Source organism: Myotis myotis, unplaced genomic scaffold (genome assembly GCF_014108235.1).
Source record: "Myotis myotis isolate mMyoMyo1 unplaced genomic scaffold, mMyoMyo1.p scaffold_m19_p_10, whole genome shotgun sequence".
Lineage (NCBI taxonomy): Eukaryota > Metazoa > Chordata > Mammalia > Chiroptera > Vespertilionidae > Myotis > Myotis myotis.
The window spans coordinates 43,724,292-43,741,705 of record NW_023416314.1 but is presented as its reverse complement, the minus strand read 5'-3'; the positions used below and the strand labels follow the sequence as shown (position 1 = coordinate 43,741,705).

Genomic DNA, 17,414 nt, shown 5'->3' with positions numbered 1-17,414 from the left:
GATCTGGAATCCAAGTCTCTTTATTAACCGCCTGGCAGCCAGGCAGCAGCAGCAGTAGTGTTCCTGGCCGGCCGGCACGGGCCTGGGGCGACAGCCCCTGTCTGGTCTGCCCAGGGCACTGCCAACTGAGACCTCTGCGCCTAGTCTGTGAAAGGACAGCAGCCCCGATGCTGCAAACGGGCGGAGCCACCAATCCCTGTCCATGTCTTGCCACCCAGCTCCAGGCAAGGAGAAGGGGCTGTTTCCCGGGTACTTGGGGCCCAGCAAAGACTCTTTACTGACGTTTCTCACCACAGCGGCCTTCTGGGGTCTCCGCTGCCCTCGTAAGACACGCACTTTCCCAACTCTAGCAGATGGTGCTAGAGTGGGTGCTAGCAGAGCGGCCGTCGCTGATGGCTCTGGACGTCGGCGATGCTTGCGTCTGGCACCAGGTGGCGGCACAGAGCAGGGCTGTCGGAGCGGGCGGAGAGCTGGGCGCACAGAGTAGCGAGGCGGCAGGGCGTGCCGCAGGGCTCGGAGGGCGGGTGGCCCTTATGGTAGAGAAACCAGAAGGTCTGGAAAAGCTGCGTGTCGCCCCGCATGCGGTATACCAGGTCGTTCCAGGCGGCAGGCAGCGCATTGGGCAGCCCGTAGGTCTCTAGAGCCCTGTAGAGGAGATGCCAGCGCGGAGTGGCCCCCGGCTCATTAGCTTGAGTCAGGTTCAGGATGTAGGTCTCATGATCCAGGACCACATGAGAGCTCCCGGGGTAGTTGCCATCTATTAAGTAGACCCGGTAACCTACAAGGAGGGAGGGGCTGGCTGGGAACTCAGATTGCAAAGGCAACAGAGGGGAGAGGCCTCATGTCCAGCCCCTTGCTGGCCTAGGCTCGAACCCGCCCCTTTAACCCAGCAACCACTCCCCTATTTCAACAGGTGCCCTCTGCCTCACTCACCAGGATTCAGGCTGATGTAGGTGGTGGCACTGGGCGCCAGGAAGGCTACAGACAGCGGCCGGCTCAGGGTCTCTTCGTCATAGAAGATTTCAAACTCATCCACGTGGGTGTGGCCAAAGAACTGACCAGCCAAGGTGTTCTCGTACCTAGCCAGGGACAAGAATCATATTCAGAAGGGTCTAGGGAGGAGGAGGAATGGACGCCTTCTTTTCCATCCTATTCAAGTACAGGGCCTCCCCACCAGGTTGGGGCAGCAGGAATGTTGAGAGGCTCAAAGGAATTTCAATCTTCACTCTTCATCCTCCCACCCCCACCTCCCTCCTACCTGGCTACAATTCGGTAGTAATTCCAGCTCCAGCTTTTCAGGCAGTGCCCTGGGGGGATGTGGCCAATTATATGCACCTGTGGAGAGAGGTAAGGATGGTTATCAGACAAGGAGGGGTTCAGACAGCCCAGGCCAGCTGAGTTGGTACTCATCTACACTGACTGGCATTTTTGGCCAGAGAGAGGGTGAGTGAACAAAAGGACTTCTAAGGATGACCTTGAGCAGCACCCCGAGAGAACGCTGTTGTTGGAAGCATCTCTGCTCACAGATGCTCCAGCTCCAGACAGGAGTCTATTGAGAAGAGCCTGCTGCTCCCCCTCGTTGGGCACCGACGCCATCATGCTCCCCACTCTCCCTCACCTTGTCTCCTCGATCCTCAGCAGCCTGAAGCTCTCCCACCAGCCACTGAAGCTGTCCAGCGGGATCTGTGGAGTTGATCAAGAGCCAGAAGTTCTCACGGGAACAAAAATTCATATTGAGAGAGATGAGGCGGAGGCCGGGGCTTGGGGAAAGGGCATAGAACCCCCCAATTCTGAAATAAAGTGAACACAAGGGGTCAACAGTCATTCATAACCCTGGTCCTGTATGTCCAGTCCTGTGGGAGACATTTGGACGGAGGGCGGAGGCATACAGACCATCATCTCTACCCTCAAGAAGCTCACACTCTAGCTCAGCGGTTCTCAACCTGTGGGTCGCGACCCCTTAGGGGGTCGAACGACCCTTTCACTGGGGTTGCCTAAGACCATCGGAAAACACATATATAATTACATATTGTTTTTGTGATTAATCACTATGCTTTAATTATGTTCAATTTGTAACCATGAAAATACATCCTGCATATAAGATATTTACATTATGATTCATAACAGTAGCAAAATTACAGTTATGAAGTAGCAACGAAAATAATTTTATGGTTGGGGGTCCCCACAACATGAGGAACTGTATGAAAGGGCCGGGCATTAGGAAGGCTGAGAACCACTGGGCTAGCTGAAGACCAAAGAGCATGATGATAGTGCCTGAGTGACAGGAGAGCGGGCTCTAGGAGTTCAGGGTAGAGAGAAAAGTGAGCCAGAATGGAAAGCAGTGGCCACTCAGGAAAGATGACATGGGCCTGGGTAAGTTGGGGAAAGGTAGGATGTAAACAGGAGGGGAAGGCATTCTAGAGAGGGCCAACATGAGCAAAGCAGCGCTAGAAGGAGAGGGTATGCTGCCAGCCCTGTGAGGAGGGTGTCGGGAGATAGGGGTAGGAAGGGAAGGAGGGGTCAGATTAGGGAGGCCAGAGAGGAGAGCAGAGGAGTCCCACTACAGCAGTCAGAGATAATGCCCGGGTTCCCTGCTCCCTTCACTTTCATCCACCTTTCTTTTCCACTCCCGTTTTCCCCTGGACCTCAAGTACCTGAGGGTGTGAAGGGCTTCAGCTGGCAGCCAGGGCTCCCATGCCTTGGCCATGGCCTCGTAAAGCCAGCGGGAGGATTGGTTGCCCTCTATGAAGGGGGGAGGGAAACCATTGACGGGTGTGCTCTCGTGGTTGCCCACCGCAGGATACACAGGCACTGGCCCCAAGTACTTCTTCACAAGGGCTGTCACAGTGGTCAGGGCCTGCAGCTGGTCCTGGCGAGACTGGTGCCAGACGTTATGGGCGGGGATGTCTCCCGTCCAGTACACCATATCAAAAGGGCCAGCGGGGCCCAGCCCGCTCAACAGGCTCTCCAGAGTCCGCAGGGGCAGGTCACACTTGCTGTACTCGCCCCAGTATCCAGCACCTGGGCGAGAGGGGGGTGGCGGGCCAGAACCCCGGCGGCAACACAGCGGGTCTTCACAGTCAGGGTCTGTGCCCTCCAGGTAGTCCCGATCCCAGTGCAGGTCCGTGAGGAAGAGGACTCGGCTGACAGGGGCACCTGGGGCCGGCGGTTTGGGAGGCTGGGGAGCCGGCTTCGGCACGGCTGGCAAAGAGATGTTCCAAGATGAGAAAATGTCCCAGTGCCCACAGGTGGAGCCCAGGAGCAGGCCACAGGCCTCAGATGGGCTCAGTACTGAGCGTCTCCACACCTCCACCATGTCATCCTCGAAGAGCTGAATGGCTGACTGGCACACGGCAGGGGGTGCGATCTTCAGCAGCTGGCACAGCTTGGTGGCCAGGGAGCCCACCCGGATCACATTATTCTCTTTCTGTGGCGGAAAGACCCAGTGGTGAGAGGTCAGAGTCAGAACACAGGGGCCAGGCCGTCCCCTGGCTACCACCCTGTTGGCCTCCCTATCTAAACTGGGGCTGGACTGGACCGGTGCCACCATGGCGAAGAGACTTCAGCGCCTCCTCTGCCTCCCACAGATGCTGCCCCGTGACTCAGGCAGCACCAGGCCAGCACTCCTCTCCAGCTCCATTTCAGGCCTTTGTTTGCCCAGTCGGCTTTCTCCGGCACAGTCTTCAGTGTGCCCTGAAGTTTGGGGCAGGCACAATGACAGACTGTCCAGGGTTTGGAGAGACACACAGGGGCAGGGCCCTGCTGATCTGGGGAGCCTCACAAAGCTTGCCTAACAACCAGTACTCATCATAACCCGATCAGGGTCAAGGCGGCCCCAGCTGGTCCTACACCCCTGGATACCTCTTCATTCAAGTCCCTTTTGAGTAGCTAGTACCAGGCACACCCGGCTGGGAGTCCCAGTCTCCCCCCCGGCCAGTCATCTGCCCTTGGACAAGTGACTTCACCTCCCTGGAAATCTATCCATTTGTAAAACGGAGACAGCAGCAGTAATGAAACCAGCTCGCAGGCCTGCTTTAACCTGTATGGAAAGGCTAGCACAGCGCTCAGCGTATAATTTGCACTGTTCCCTTACTTCACAAGGTCACCATGGAGGCAGGGCGGCGTACAGCCAGGGGTGTCCTTAAAGGAGAACAAAGTCAGTGAAGGCTTGTGGAGGCCAGCCTTTCCCCGTGGGGGTGCTCTCGGGGACCGGGCCCTGGCGCTCTCCGGCCCGGCCTGCTTCCCCACAGCTCCCACAGCACTCACCTGCAGTCCGAAGTCGAGGATGGTGAACAGGCTTTTGCAGACCGGGCAGGTGAGGTTCCGCCATCCAAAGGTGTCCCGGACCTGGGGCGCTAGGCCACTGAAACTGGCGAAATAGCCTTGGGCGGGGAGTGGGTGGGCCGCCGCCGGGGTCCAGAGAGCCAGGGAGGGGAAGAGGGCCAGCGTCAGCGCCATCCCCAGGGTCCCCGGGCCGGGGACCCCGCAGGACCTGTCCGATCGCCGCTCCCCGCCGGACCTGGGGCGGCGCCGGCTGGGAGTTACTCCGTGGCGGGGCATTGCCGGCCGGGCAGGTCGCCTGTCCCGGCCCCGCCAGTCTAGGCCCTGGCTGGCCTCGCAGCCGTGGGCACAGCGCGAGGGTCCGCCAGTTCGCCCGGCTGCTGGCTGACAGCTCGGCGGCGAGCAGCAAAGCAGCTCCACCCCTTCCTCTTCCTCCGTCCCCATCAGCTGTTGGCGGCGGGGGCGGGGGACCTAGACAACGTCCCGGAGGCGGAGTGGGCCGGGCGCGTCCGGGACCCGCCCTTGACCCCGCCCCGGATTCCGCTGGGGCCCTGGCTGCTAGGGTGGCAGGTGAAAGGCCCATCGGAGGTTCCTAGGTGCCACCTCTCTCCAAACCTGCGCTCAAATTCCTGGAATGGCTGACTGCCAGGCCCAACCGGCATTTAACTCGGGAAGCGGGGCTGGGGGCGAGCGGGGCTGGGCAGGGATCCTCCCACTGAGTGTGCTGCCCCGGCCGGCCGGGAGGGCGCCTCCCCTCGATTTCCCACCTTCTGGTCCTGGCACCAACCCCCCTGAGTCACCCTGACTGCGAGTCTTTGAGTCACATTTGATTCAGACTTCTGAAGGAAGGGACCTGGGCCCAGGTGGGGACACCCATACTTTAATTTTATGGATGCGGAAACCGAAGCTGGTGGATGGTGAATGACTAAGAAGGGGGAACATCACCAGGGCTGGGAACATGGACTAGAGCTTGGGTCTCCCACCTCCTGTAGCCATGAAGGTAAAAGCCATCATTTATTGAGCTCTGTACATGTTTCCCGCACTGATCCAGACACTGTGATGACTAATCTTCCATTTTACCAACCCTCAGAAGCAGGTCTAATAATATCATTACCTCCACTTTACAGAGGGAAGTTCAGTGGCAGAACAGAGATGAAAACGTAAGCTGTTTCACTTCTGGAGTGCTTCTCCAAGACCCACAGAGTCCTGCTGATTCTCTCCTTCGAGAATGTTTCTTCCAAGTGACTCTTCCTCACGTCTGTGGGCATTATCTCAGAGTAACTGTGCTATAATAAATATATTTGGCCTTTGTCTCCAGTTCCTAGCACAGACCTCCCCACATCCTTTGAATTTTCTAAGTGATAGAAGTGTCTTTTGTTATTTATGTTATGCTAATTAGATGATTTAGGATGATGTTCCTACATAGAGAATGGGGCTTGTCACTAAAGAAAAAGTGAGTAGAGGGTGAGAAATTTCAGTCCCATCCCCCAACCTTCACGGAAGGGAGGAGAGCTGGAGATTGAGCTCTCTAAAAACCTCTTTGAGCCCTGGCCAGTTTTGGCTAAGTAGATAGAGAGTTGGCCCTGTTGACTGAAGGGTCTCTGGTTCGATTCTGGTCAAGGGCATGTACCTAGATTGCAGGCTCAATCCCCAGCCCTGCTCTGGGCACGGGCGGGAGGCAATCAATCGATGTATCTCTCACATCCATGTTTCTCTCTGTCTCTCTCCTTCCCTGTTGCTCTCTAAAAATCAATGGGAAAATATCCTTGGGTGAGGATTAACAAAACAAACAATCTCTCTGAGAGCCTCTGGCTGGTGCAGAGGGTGCTGGGAGAATGGCGCATCTGGAGAGAGCATGCAAGTTCCATGACATCCCCCTTCTATACCTTGCCCTAATCCATTTAGTTATTCTTGTGTAGTACCCTTTATAATAAACTGGAAAATGTAAGTAAGGTGTTTTCTGAGTTCTGTCCCAGCAAATTATCAAACCAAAATTTCTAGCTGGTTGGTCAGAAGCACAGGTGGTGTAACCTGAGACTTGTGACTGGCTTTGGAAAGGGGGTCTTGTGGGACTTAGCCCTTTAATTTGTGGGATCTCACACTAACTCCAGGTAGATAGTATCAGAATTTAATTGAATTATTTTACACCCAATTGGTTTCAAAGAATTGGTTGGTGTCAGAGAAAACACCCCAGAATTGGCATCAGAAGTAGGATTTGCCAGACTGGTCCTGGCTCATAGAAGCACGTGGTTTGGGAAGAGAAAGGATGAAAGGGGAGAGGATGAGGAACTTGATTCCTGGTGGCGACATGGTAGGGAACAGCAGCTGTGCTGCAATTACTAAAGAATAAGGAATAGAGTGAAGAAATAAAAGGAAGTCGCTATAGCCAACTTGCCAAGTTACTAAAATCAGGTAGGTTGAGGCAGGAGGAAACGATTCTATTCCTGTTCTAACTAGCCTGGGAACTAAAACGATTGAGCTTTCCAGTCCTGTGTCAGTGCCTGTATATACATTGAATTTCCAGGTAACCTTCTGGTTACCCCATGAAGAACTAAGGAAAGAATGTTCATGTATCCAGATGACACCCGTAGATGGGGTAAAAAAAAGGATTCTAGGGAACGTAACCTCACAGCGTGATCTGGTCATAAATTCCTAACTGGACAAGTTATGGGTCATACCTATGCCCCAGGCATATAACTGTTTACTAAAATGTTTATTTTTGCCTTAAGCAAGCTCTGTCAATTGTTTCTTTTTTTTTTTTTGTTTTTTTTGTTTTGTTTTGTTTTAAATTAAATCTTTATTGTTCAGATTATTACATTTGTTCCTCTTTTTTTCCCCCCCATAACTCCCCTCCTCCCAGTTCCCGCCCCACCCTCCGCCCTCACTCCCCACCCACTGTCCTCATCCATAGGTGCACGATTTTTGTCCAGTCTCTTCCTGCATCTCCCACACCCCTTTCCCCCCCAGGAATAGTCAGTCCATTCCCTTTCTATGTCCCTGATTCTATTATAATCAACAGTTCATTCTGTTCATCAGATTATTTATTCACTTGATTCTTAGATTCACTTGTTGATAGATGCATATTTGTTGTTCATAATTTGTATCTTTACCTTTTTCTTCCTCTTCCTCTTCTTAAAGGATACCTTTCAGCATTTCATATAATCCTGGTTTGGTGGTGATGAACTCCTTTAGCTTTTCCTTATCTGTGAAGCTCTTTATCTGACCTTCAATTCTGAATGATAGCTTTGCTGGATAAAGTAATCTTGGTTGTAGGTTCTTGGTATTCATCACTTTGAATATTTCTTGCCACTCCCTTCTGGCCTGCAAAGTTCCTGTTGAGAAATCAGCTGACAGTCGTATGGGTATTCCCTTGTAGGTAACTGAGTTTCTTTCTCTTGCTGTTTTTAAGATTCTCTCTTTATCTTTTGCTCTTGGCATTTTTATTATGATGTGTCTTGGTGTGGTCCTCTTTGGATTCCTTTTGTTTGGGGTTCTCCGCGCTTCTTGGACCTGTAAGTCCATTTCTTTCACCAGGTGGGGGAAGTTTTCTGTCATTATTTCTTCAAATAGGTTTTCAATATCTTGCTCTCTCTCATCTTCTGGCACCCCTATAATTCTGATGTTGGTACGCTTGAAGCTGTCCCAGAGGCTCCTTACACTATCCTCACATTTTTGGATTCTTTTTTCATTTTGCTTTTCCGGTTGGGTGTTTTTTGCTTCCTCGCATTTCAAATCATTGACTTGATTCTTGCGCTCCTCTGGTCTGCTGTCGGGAGTCTGTATATTCGTTATTTCAGTCCATGTATGCTTAATTTCTAGTTGGTTCCCCAATATAAGATCAAGGGTCTCATTAGTTTTCTTGTAGATCTCATTAAGTTTATCGGCGGCTTCTAAACAGTTCTTGAGAGACCTTAAAAGTGTGGTTCTGAACTCTATATCTTCCATTGACAATTTTGTCCTGTTTCTTTGTCTCCGCATTTTGTTATGCTTCCTTGGTGCACCCCCTAGTGGTCTTTGTGCACAGTCTTATAGTTAAATCTTGATTGTTGTAGCTAATTCCAGGGAGGGTTTGACCTCCAGGCCAAGTGGCTATGAGAATCAGCTGTGTCAGCAGTGAGAGAACTTCTGTCCTCTAGGGAGGTGCTAATCTGGCATTTGCCTGAGGCTATCCGGCAAATGCCTCAGTGCAGGGCTTGGGCGGGGCGGGTCGCACAGGATCAACAGGGTGGGCCGGAGAGAGCAGTTATGGAGAGAGCAGTTATGGCGGCTCTCAGTCCTGTCCCCAGGGGCTCTGCCTCTCTGAGTCCCAGCACCCGCTGCAAAGCTCAGAGAGAAAGCTACACTCGCTCTGACCGAAGCCAGACAGTCCCGCTTCTCCCGTTTGAGTCTGGGTCGCTAGAGACTCGCCGGTATCTGGAGCTCAGAGTCTGCGACTCCCTCCCGATTGAAAACGCCAACCGCGCCCTCCGCCGCCAGCCCGCTCTGCGCACTCCGCACCTCAGAATTTGACTTCAGCACTGTGCCACCTCTGAGTGTCCGTATGCGTTTCTCTTTCCTCCTAGTTGTAGGACTTCCACTCAGCCGGCGTTCCTGTGGTTCTGGGTGATTTCCCTTCCGTTTTTTGGTTTCACTTTTGAAGTAGTTGTTCAAAGCAGCAAACTCCTGCGTTAACCTATGCCGCCATCTTGGTTCTCTCCTCAATTGTTTCTATGCATGTAGATTAACACACCTTTGAACTGAGCCATCACCACCCTCAAGAGAGCACATAATTTTGTTAACTGTCCTGTAATCCTGCTTTGCTTTCCCCCACCTCCAGGAAATCTTCCTTAGTTTCCCTACTTAATTTCAACTGCATGGGGAAAGCTGCAAAACTATTATTTTTCTGAAGCATTTGAGATCTCGTTTCCTGGCATATGTTGGTTCAAATAAACTCATAAAAATTCTCTACCAGTTTGGGCATTTCTTACATCAACACATATCCATTATCCAGACCACTGGTCAACTAGAAGATTATTATCTCTGGACCAATCCAGAGGCTAAGAATGCAGGACTAATGCTTCTCAAGAATGTAGTTTTTACTAAAAGAACTCTCAGCTTTTTTTCTCTTTTGGAACACTCTGGGTATTGCCTAGTTGAGTTTCTGAAACGAATAAGACAAGAGCAAAATATATCATTTCTTCATTATTGCTATCTGTAATAGTTAAAATGAAAATAAGAGAGTGCTGGGTTGGACCTTGATGTTGGCTCAAGCATAGATTTTGGTTGAGCTTTGGCCAGTAGCCTCCAAATCACCCCAAAGGGAAAAATTATTTGGTGACAACTGAGAGTACCGCTAAGAGGTGGTCTGTGTAGGGAGAGGACAAAACCAAGAAATGACTAAAACCAGGGGGTATAATGTGAATGAGTTGTTTTATTTTGAAGATTAACATCATCACATTTCCAAAGAACTGTACTAAAGCGGGTTGTGAAGGTGAGTAATTTAGGGGCAATGTCTTTGCTTTTAAATGCTACAGAGTGGAAGGGCAGGCTTGGGTTGCTACAGGACCCACAGCTTGCTATGGAACAATCTTGCTGTCAGATTTGTTTACCCCAGACCATACGGCAGCCCCTATAAATGTCAGATGAAGCAGCTGATCTGTTTTGTATGGAAGCCAAGTGATGACTCAGATCTTCACCTGCTGACTACGCCCATTACCCAGGTCATGGTGAGTGCTATTGCTCACTGGGCCCCTTTTACATGGGCACCACTTTGGCATTGTCCCCCCCCCCCCCCCCCCATGTAACTTTACAGCTGCAAAATCAGGCAACAGTCGCCTATCGTAACCTACTAAATTGCAAATTAAATCCCTAATTCCAGTCAGCTGAGAACTGAAGGGGAAAGGTCTCCCTCTTGTGGATATTTTTAGGGAATACTAGAGGGCTAAGAATCTTAAGAATTTTTTTTTGTAAGGAAAAAAATATCTTAAGAAAGCCCTGAAGAAACAGTATTTTCTAATAGGCAGTTCTAACACAATGTATACAGAACCATGAATGGCAGGGGCAGGGGCTAAGGGGATGGACTTTAGATTCAGGATCTAAAAAGTGCGTGTCGCTTTGTGGGATTCAGTTTCTTCCTGTGTGACATGGAGGTAATAATAGTACATGCTGTGAGGCTTCAGTGAGGAAGAATACTTAGAGCAACGTATGGTGCAGAGGAAGTAACTGATGCCCCAGCTTTAAGATGCATCTTTGAGATGTATTGGCTGCCAGTAATTAATGAGGTCCAGCTCCCAGCTTTTACTGACGTCCCAGGCCCCGTTCACCATGTTCATCGTCAGGGGAGACAGGCTCCGGCTGCAATGAGGTGGAAGGCCAAAGGGAAGAATGTAGAAAAATCCCATTATTCCCCCTGCAATGAGGTGGAAGGCCAAAGGGAAGAATGTAGAAAAATCCCATTATTCCCCCTGCAATGAGGTGGAAGGCCAAAGGGAAGATTTGAAAAATCCTATTATTCCCCCTCAGTGGAATATTATTTAACAGACACTTAGCTCCTTTTATTGTCAGGCAATCATACACTCATTCATTCAAAACACACACACACACACACACCCCTCACTAAATTTATGCTCACCAGAAAAGCCCTGTTGTCATCTATTGTTATTCATGCAGCCTTTGGAGGACCTCACTCTCTCCACCTAAACTTCTCCTCAAAAGATTAATGCAATAAAACCAATTCTCTTCTGAAGGGATAGGGAGAAATTCTGTATCTAAATATATATATATAAATTTATTAATTTCTCTATATTGCTATACTAGTAATTGAGAATTCTATTCAGTCTGATAAGAACTTCCAGGGGGAGGTGTGGGGAGCTGTGGGAGCAGAGAGGAGGCTGATCACCTGAAACAGAAGGCCTTCCTTGGTGCAGGTTCTGAGGAAGTGATTGGTGTCTACACTGAGGCCAGGGAGTGCCTAGATGAGGAAAGACCAATGCCCCTGGCAGAGGGAACTGCTTGCACAGTCCTCTGGCAGGGAGGGCTGGGCAGGTTCAGGAACTGAGAGAGAAGACAGTAGGGCTGGAGCCCTGAGGAGGAATCAGGAGTTGAAGAGTGCTGAGGGATGAGGCTGGAGAAACTGGCAGGGCCACATTAAGGGGATTACATTAAAGTGTTTGTCTTAATCTTTAAAGGAATGGATGCATTTATTATTCATTCATTCATTCATTCATTCATTCATTCATTCATTCATTCATTCAACCAGCCAGCCATTCCTGTGACAAACACTTTAGAAGTCTACTCTGCACCAAGTGTAGGAACCATGAACACAGAGCCCCACTAAGACACCAGTGCCTCCCTCAGATCCTCCCTCATGGACCTGTGGGAAGAAAGACATGAAAGCACAGACCTACCATAAAGGGCTTTTGAGGTCATGCTTACTTGGTACTGTCGGGGCCAAAGGAAAAGTGGTTGGCTCCTGCTGATTAGGGGGTAAAGGTTGGTGGGGCTGAGGAAAAGTTTTCCAGTCTTGAGAAATAAGTTAGTATTTGCTTGGAGAACAAGATTGGGAAGAGGTTTCCCTTTATGTCTCAATGCTTTCGATGCACTAACCTTCTTTCAGAATTTATACAACATGCTTCCAGCTTTTTTGGGGCCTTTGCACATGCTGTTCCTCCTACCTAAAGAGATCTTCCCTCTCTTTTTACGTAACTAACTTCTACTCATTCTTCAGTTCAACTGTGATTTCCTTGGGGATACTTTGATCACTTTAACTCTTGTTCTTTTTTCTGCTCCTCCCCTTCCCTCCTTCTCCTTTTCCCTTCAGCATATTTCTATTTACAGTTATAATTTTACATTTATTTATGTGCATATTTGATTCATGACTGCCATCTCCAATAGACTGTAAGCTTCATGGGGGCAGGGGCAATGTCTGGGTTTGCTCCCCAAAATATCCCCAGTATTTACCACAAAGCCTGGCAATGTCTCAATAAGAATGGTTGAATAAATTAGAAGTGAGATATAAGCAAAGTGTTGGCAGCAGCTGGAACAGTACCAGGTGTTAGTCCGGTGGGCTCAGGCAGGGCTTGGGTTCAGCAGTCTCCATACTTGAGTTCTGGTTAGGAAAGAATTCAGAGCCAAGACTCAAACTGTGAGAGATTTCATTCATTTGGAAAAATCACAGAGGTAGGAAAAGTAATTCATAGAAGAAATGGGCTTAGGAAACAAGCTATAGAAGCAAAGGAAGGGCCCTTGGAGCTCAGAAGTGAGGAAGGTAAAGGTAATATGCCTGAGGGAAAGGGGAAGGGGAGGGTAAAGGGAAAGGCTCCAGCAAGCTCTGGGGAGGGAGAGCGCTTTGGGTCCTCCATCCTATGGGTCTTAAAGGTGGAATTGTAGGGGAGGTCTCAGGGGGAAGATCTTAATAGAATGCTCAGCAGGTTTTGGATCTGGGTCTCCACTGATTGATTGGTCTGAGCCACGGCAGGAGGTCATTATTCAATGCAGCTGGTCCTGAGGTGGGTCCCTTGTCTAGTTTTACTGCTTTTCTGGGCCTGGAGCTGAAACACAGCTGAGGCCTAGATGCTATCTCTAGGGAGGAAAGGTCAGGGGGTCCAAACCTCCTGACCAGAGATATGCTAGGGGAGGAAAGGTCACCCTGGAGATGAGGTCCCATTCTACAATTGTTCTTTGCTAGTCACCTGGGGCTGTCCACCTGGTGACCTTCTGTGCCTGGCCCATTGTCCTTGCTGTGCTCATGTCTGTTAAGTGCTTACCACAAAAGGACCAAGGGCAGAAAACACTACGCAACAAGGAGAAATATTTAAAAGTTTAGATGAGGGGTGTTTTTGAGAGGAGATGCAGGGAGGTGGGTAGGCAGGACCAATCTTTTTTTTTTTTTTATTAGTTAAGGTATTACAAATGTGTCCTCACCCCCCCCCCATTAACCCCCAACCTCCCCCCCCCCAATCTTCTTTTTAAATTAAATTATTTTATTTTTATTGCTTTCTGAGAGGAAAGGAAGGGAGAGAGAGTAGAAACATCAATGATGAGAGAGAATCATGGATCAGCTGCCTCCTGCATGACCCCTACTGAGGATCAAGCCTGCAACCCCAGCATGTGCCCTTGACTGGAATCGAACCTGGGACCCTTCAGTTTATAGGCGGATGTCCTATTCACAGAACCAAACCAGCTAGGGCAGAAGGACCAAGCTTAAAGAATTTAGTTACAATCTTGTGGAGAAGAAGGGGCCGCATGCTATCCTGACAAGCCCAGGGAAGACCTCTGTGGTGGCCTTCAAATTCAAAGACCTATAATAACCACCAAGGATGGTCTGAAATTACAACTTTTAAACTAAAAGCAGTTTATGGTGGGTAGTCATATTCTAGGTTAGAATGGTCTCTGACAAAGGTCAATCTTTACCTTAACTAAGCCTGTCTTATTATCTTTTGTATCTATAACATTTTTTTTGGAAAAAGGCACACCCAGGTTGGAAACCATAAATCCTCTCATTGTTTTATCATGTTAATTATTGACTATTAACTATCCTGTACCCACCTAAGTAAAAGATGTATGTATGTGTCTATCATTTTACTTTTCATCCAATCCCAGAGGTTTCCTTGCTTTGCCTTTTCCCACCTCTGTAACCTATCACCAATGGATTTCATGTAACCCACTTGCATCATCTCTTTTGATTGTAATGTATAAAATAAGGTGCAAAACTGCCATTCTCTGGAACATTATCTCAATTTGTTGAGATTTTGCTTCCTGGCAATTGTTGACAGTTTGGCTTAAATAAACTCACAAAAATTCTCTATAGGTTTGAATGTTTCTTACTTTGACAATCTGACAACTGAATCATTAAAGAATTTTGTTGGAGTTTTTCCTGCTAAGCTATGGAACTTCAGTGAAGATAGGCCAGGGAGATCAGCTGGTGAAAATGGTAATAAGTGCCAGGCTGGTGTGGCTCAGTGGTTGAGCGTTGACCTCCGAACCAGGAGGTCACAGTTCGATTCCCAGTCAGGGCACATACCCGGGTTTCGGGCTAGATCCCCAGTGTGTTGTGTGTAGGAGGCAGCCAAACACATCATCATTGATGTTTCTATCTCTCTCTCCCTCCCTCTTCCTCTCTGAAATCGATCAATATATATATATATATATATATATATATATATATATATATATATATATGAAAATTATAATGCATATATAATAGAGCAATCATTTAACTTAAAAAAAAAGAAAATTATAATAGGTAAAAGTAGAGATGGTGAATTCTGAAAAGTGAGACTGAAGAGGGGCATTCAGCAGGGGGAATAGATAGAAGAGATATTAGAGAAGCAGCCTCAACACAACCAACTGGATGCTATTCTGCATGGAAAAAGGGGTTCTATGAAAAGTAACCTCATTGGGTGAGGTGATCATACATTTCTAACTGGGCAGGTCATGGTGGGTAGTCACACCCCAGGCATTATAAGTTCTTTAATAAAAGGTGTATCTTTGCCTTAAGTAAGCCCTGTTCTTTGTTTCTATGCACCTAGGTTAACACACCTGTGAAATAAGCCGTAACCACCCGCAAGAGAGCACATAATCTTGTGGTAGACAGACAGACATGAGCAAAGCAAGGATGATGGTCCAGGTACAGAAGGTCACCAGGGTGGAAAGCCCTGGGTGCATAGCAAAGGATAATTCTAGGGTGGAGTCTCACCCTCAGGGTGACCATTCCTCCCCTAGCATATCTCTGGTCAGGAGGTTTGGACCCCCTGACCTTTCCTCCCTAGAGATAACATTTAGGTCTCAGCTGTATTTCAGCTCCAGGCCCAGAAAAGTAGCAAAACTAGACAAGGGACACCATCCCAGGACCAGCTGCATTGAATAATGACCTCCTGCCCTGGCTCAGACCAATCAATCAGTGGAGACCCAGATCTGAAAGCTGCTGAATATTCTATTAAGATCTTCCCTGCCCTAGCTGGTTTTATTTGGTGGGTAGAGCATTAGCCTGCAAACTGAAGGGTCCCAGGTTTGATTCTGGTCATTGGCACATGCCTGGTTTGTGGGCTAGATCCCCAGTAAGGAGCATGCAAGAGGCAGTTGATCAATGATTCTCTCTCATTATTAATATTTCTAGCTCTCTTCCCTTACTCTCTGAAATCAATCTATATACTAGTATATAAAAGCCTAAGCGACCGAAGGACCCATGCTCCTGGGAGTGAGAGCACTCTGGCTCCTCCATCCTAAGGGTTTTAAGGGTGGAATTTTTAGGGGAGGTCCCAGGGGAAGACCTAACACCTGGTGCTGTTCCTGCCTACAGCAATCTTCACTATCCTATAATCCAGTGATTCTCAACCTTGGCTGCACATTAGAATCACCTGGGAATCTTTTTAAAATCCTGATTTCTTGGCCTCATCCTCTGGAAATTCTTTCTTTGTTACTTGTTGGGGTCCAACCCCAACAGGTCCAGGGGTCCCCAAAGGTGTGGACAGAGTCGGTGAAGAAGGAATGACACGGAGACAGTGTTCAGTTGATCAGCAGCCTAGCCAGGATCTCTAGCCAAGTTCTGTCTTTTATTGTCTTGTTACATCTGTATTTATACCAGTTGATTTTAATCCTGTCAATTTCTATTGCAAAGGTTAGGGCATTTCTTATCTCCATTCCAGGGAGTAAAGATTATGTAGCTTAAGCGTGATTGTTCGTAGTTAAAGTGATTAACTACCCGCCTGGCACTTAGTTAAGGGGCTTTATTCCCTCCCTAACTTCAGGGAAAAATCCCTACCTGGGGAAACAACCTTTCTCAGAGAGGTGACCTTGGTTAAAACACTTAGCCAAGAAGGGGAGCAAACATATCAAGAACAGTATGCCATATACGCCAGGTCCCTTGAAGCATATGCTGTGCAGATGTTTCTTCCCTGCAGTGACTGTGTCAAGCAGCAAGGATGGACTGGCTTCCGACAGTTACTAATGTTGTGGCCTCACCCCATAACAAAGAAACAGAATTTCCAGAGGATGAGGCCCAGAAATCAGGATTTTATTATTATTATTTTTTAATATATATTTTATTGATTTTTTACAGAGAGGAAGGGAGAAGGAGAGGGATAGAGAGTTAGAAACATCCATGAGAGAGAAACATGGATTCAGCTGCTTCCTGCACACTCCCTACTGGGGATGTGCCCGCAACCAAGGTACATGCCCTTGACCGGAATCGAACCTGGGACCCTTCAGTCTGCAGGCTGACACTCTATTCACTGAGCCAAACCAGTCAGGGCAGAAATCAGGATTTTAAAAAGATTCCCAGGTGATTCTAATGTGCAGCCAAGGTTGAGAACCACTGCTGTAATCCAATCTCCACTTTGCTCTCTCCCACCTCTATGTAATCTTCCTTAATTTCAAATGCATAAAAGAAGCTGCCAAACTGTTACTCTTCGGAGTTTTGGAGATCTTTGCTTCCTGGCATTTGTTGTCAGTTTGGCTCAAATAAACTCATAAAAATTCTCTCCAGGTTTGGATTTTTCTTACCTTGACACTTTTCAGCCATATTTTTCTTGAATCTCATTTAACAATTTTATCTGGGGAGAGAGCTACTGACGTCTTCCAAGTAGCCATCTTATCTCTGTAAGTAAACAAGTGAGAAAAGTAAATACTTGAATTAAACACAGGAGGGTTTCTGGTTTAGGAGATAAGCAGATGGAGCACATGTATAAGTTTTGGATTGGGATAAGAAAAGGGTTATAGCTTCTTCTGAGGTTGAAGGTATTTTTAAAAATGTTATTTATTTATTTACTTTTGAAACTAGTGTACTGTACTGTTGTCTATGTAAGAAAGAGATAAGGAAGATTACATGAAGGGAGAAAGCAAGGTGGGGGTTGGATTACAGCATAGTTAAGATTCTTGAGGATGATTATGGCTTTGGGGAGTGGGGAGGGTGAGGGGGTGGTATTACTTCTGGCATCTCAAAGATGTGTTAACCAGATGCACAAGAACAATGGCCAGGACTGTCTTAAAAACCTTTCACTACAGAAGTTACGGGCCTGGAGCATAACTACCCACCATGACCTGCCCAGTTAGGAATTTATGATATATTACAGCACCACATTTTCACCCACACTTCAGACTCATGTAGGGGGAGGAGGAAGAGGACAGAACGTGAGAGGATTTCAAAGTCCCCATGA

General features: G+C 48.2%; 1 protein-coding gene across 1 annotated transcript; it reads right to left on the bottom strand.

Moving 5' to 3' along the window:
- Window positions 1-4: 4 nt before the first annotated feature.
- SMPD1 (sphingomyelin phosphodiesterase 1) lies at window positions 5-4,739 on the bottom strand. Its single transcript, XM_036325239.1, has 6 exons — window positions 4,267-4,739; window positions 2,655-3,427; window positions 1,619-1,790; window positions 1,259-1,335; window positions 934-1,079; window positions 5-778 (listed from the first exon to the last, which is right to left on the bottom strand). Exons 1-6 carry the CDS (start codon window positions 4,723-4,725, stop codon window positions 372-374), a joined length of 2,034 nt encoding a protein of 677 aa, XP_036181132.1. The 5' UTR covers window positions 4,726-4,739; the 3' UTR covers window positions 5-371.
- Window positions 4,740-17,414: the final 12,675 nt, after the last annotated feature.

Coding starts and splice junctions, on each gene's coding strand:
- SMPD1 (XM_036325239.1), bottom strand. CDS start 4,725: ATGGGGACGGAGGAAGAGGAAGGGGTGGAGCTGCTTTGCTGCTCGCCG. Junction 1,080..1,258: donor TACTACCGAATTGTAGCCAG/GTAGGAGGGAGG, acceptor GTCCCTGGCTAG/GTACGAGAACACCTTGGCTG. Junction 779..933: donor CTACATCAGCCTGAATCCTG/GTGAGTGAGGCA, acceptor CCCTCCTTGTAG/GTTACCGGGTCTACTTAATA.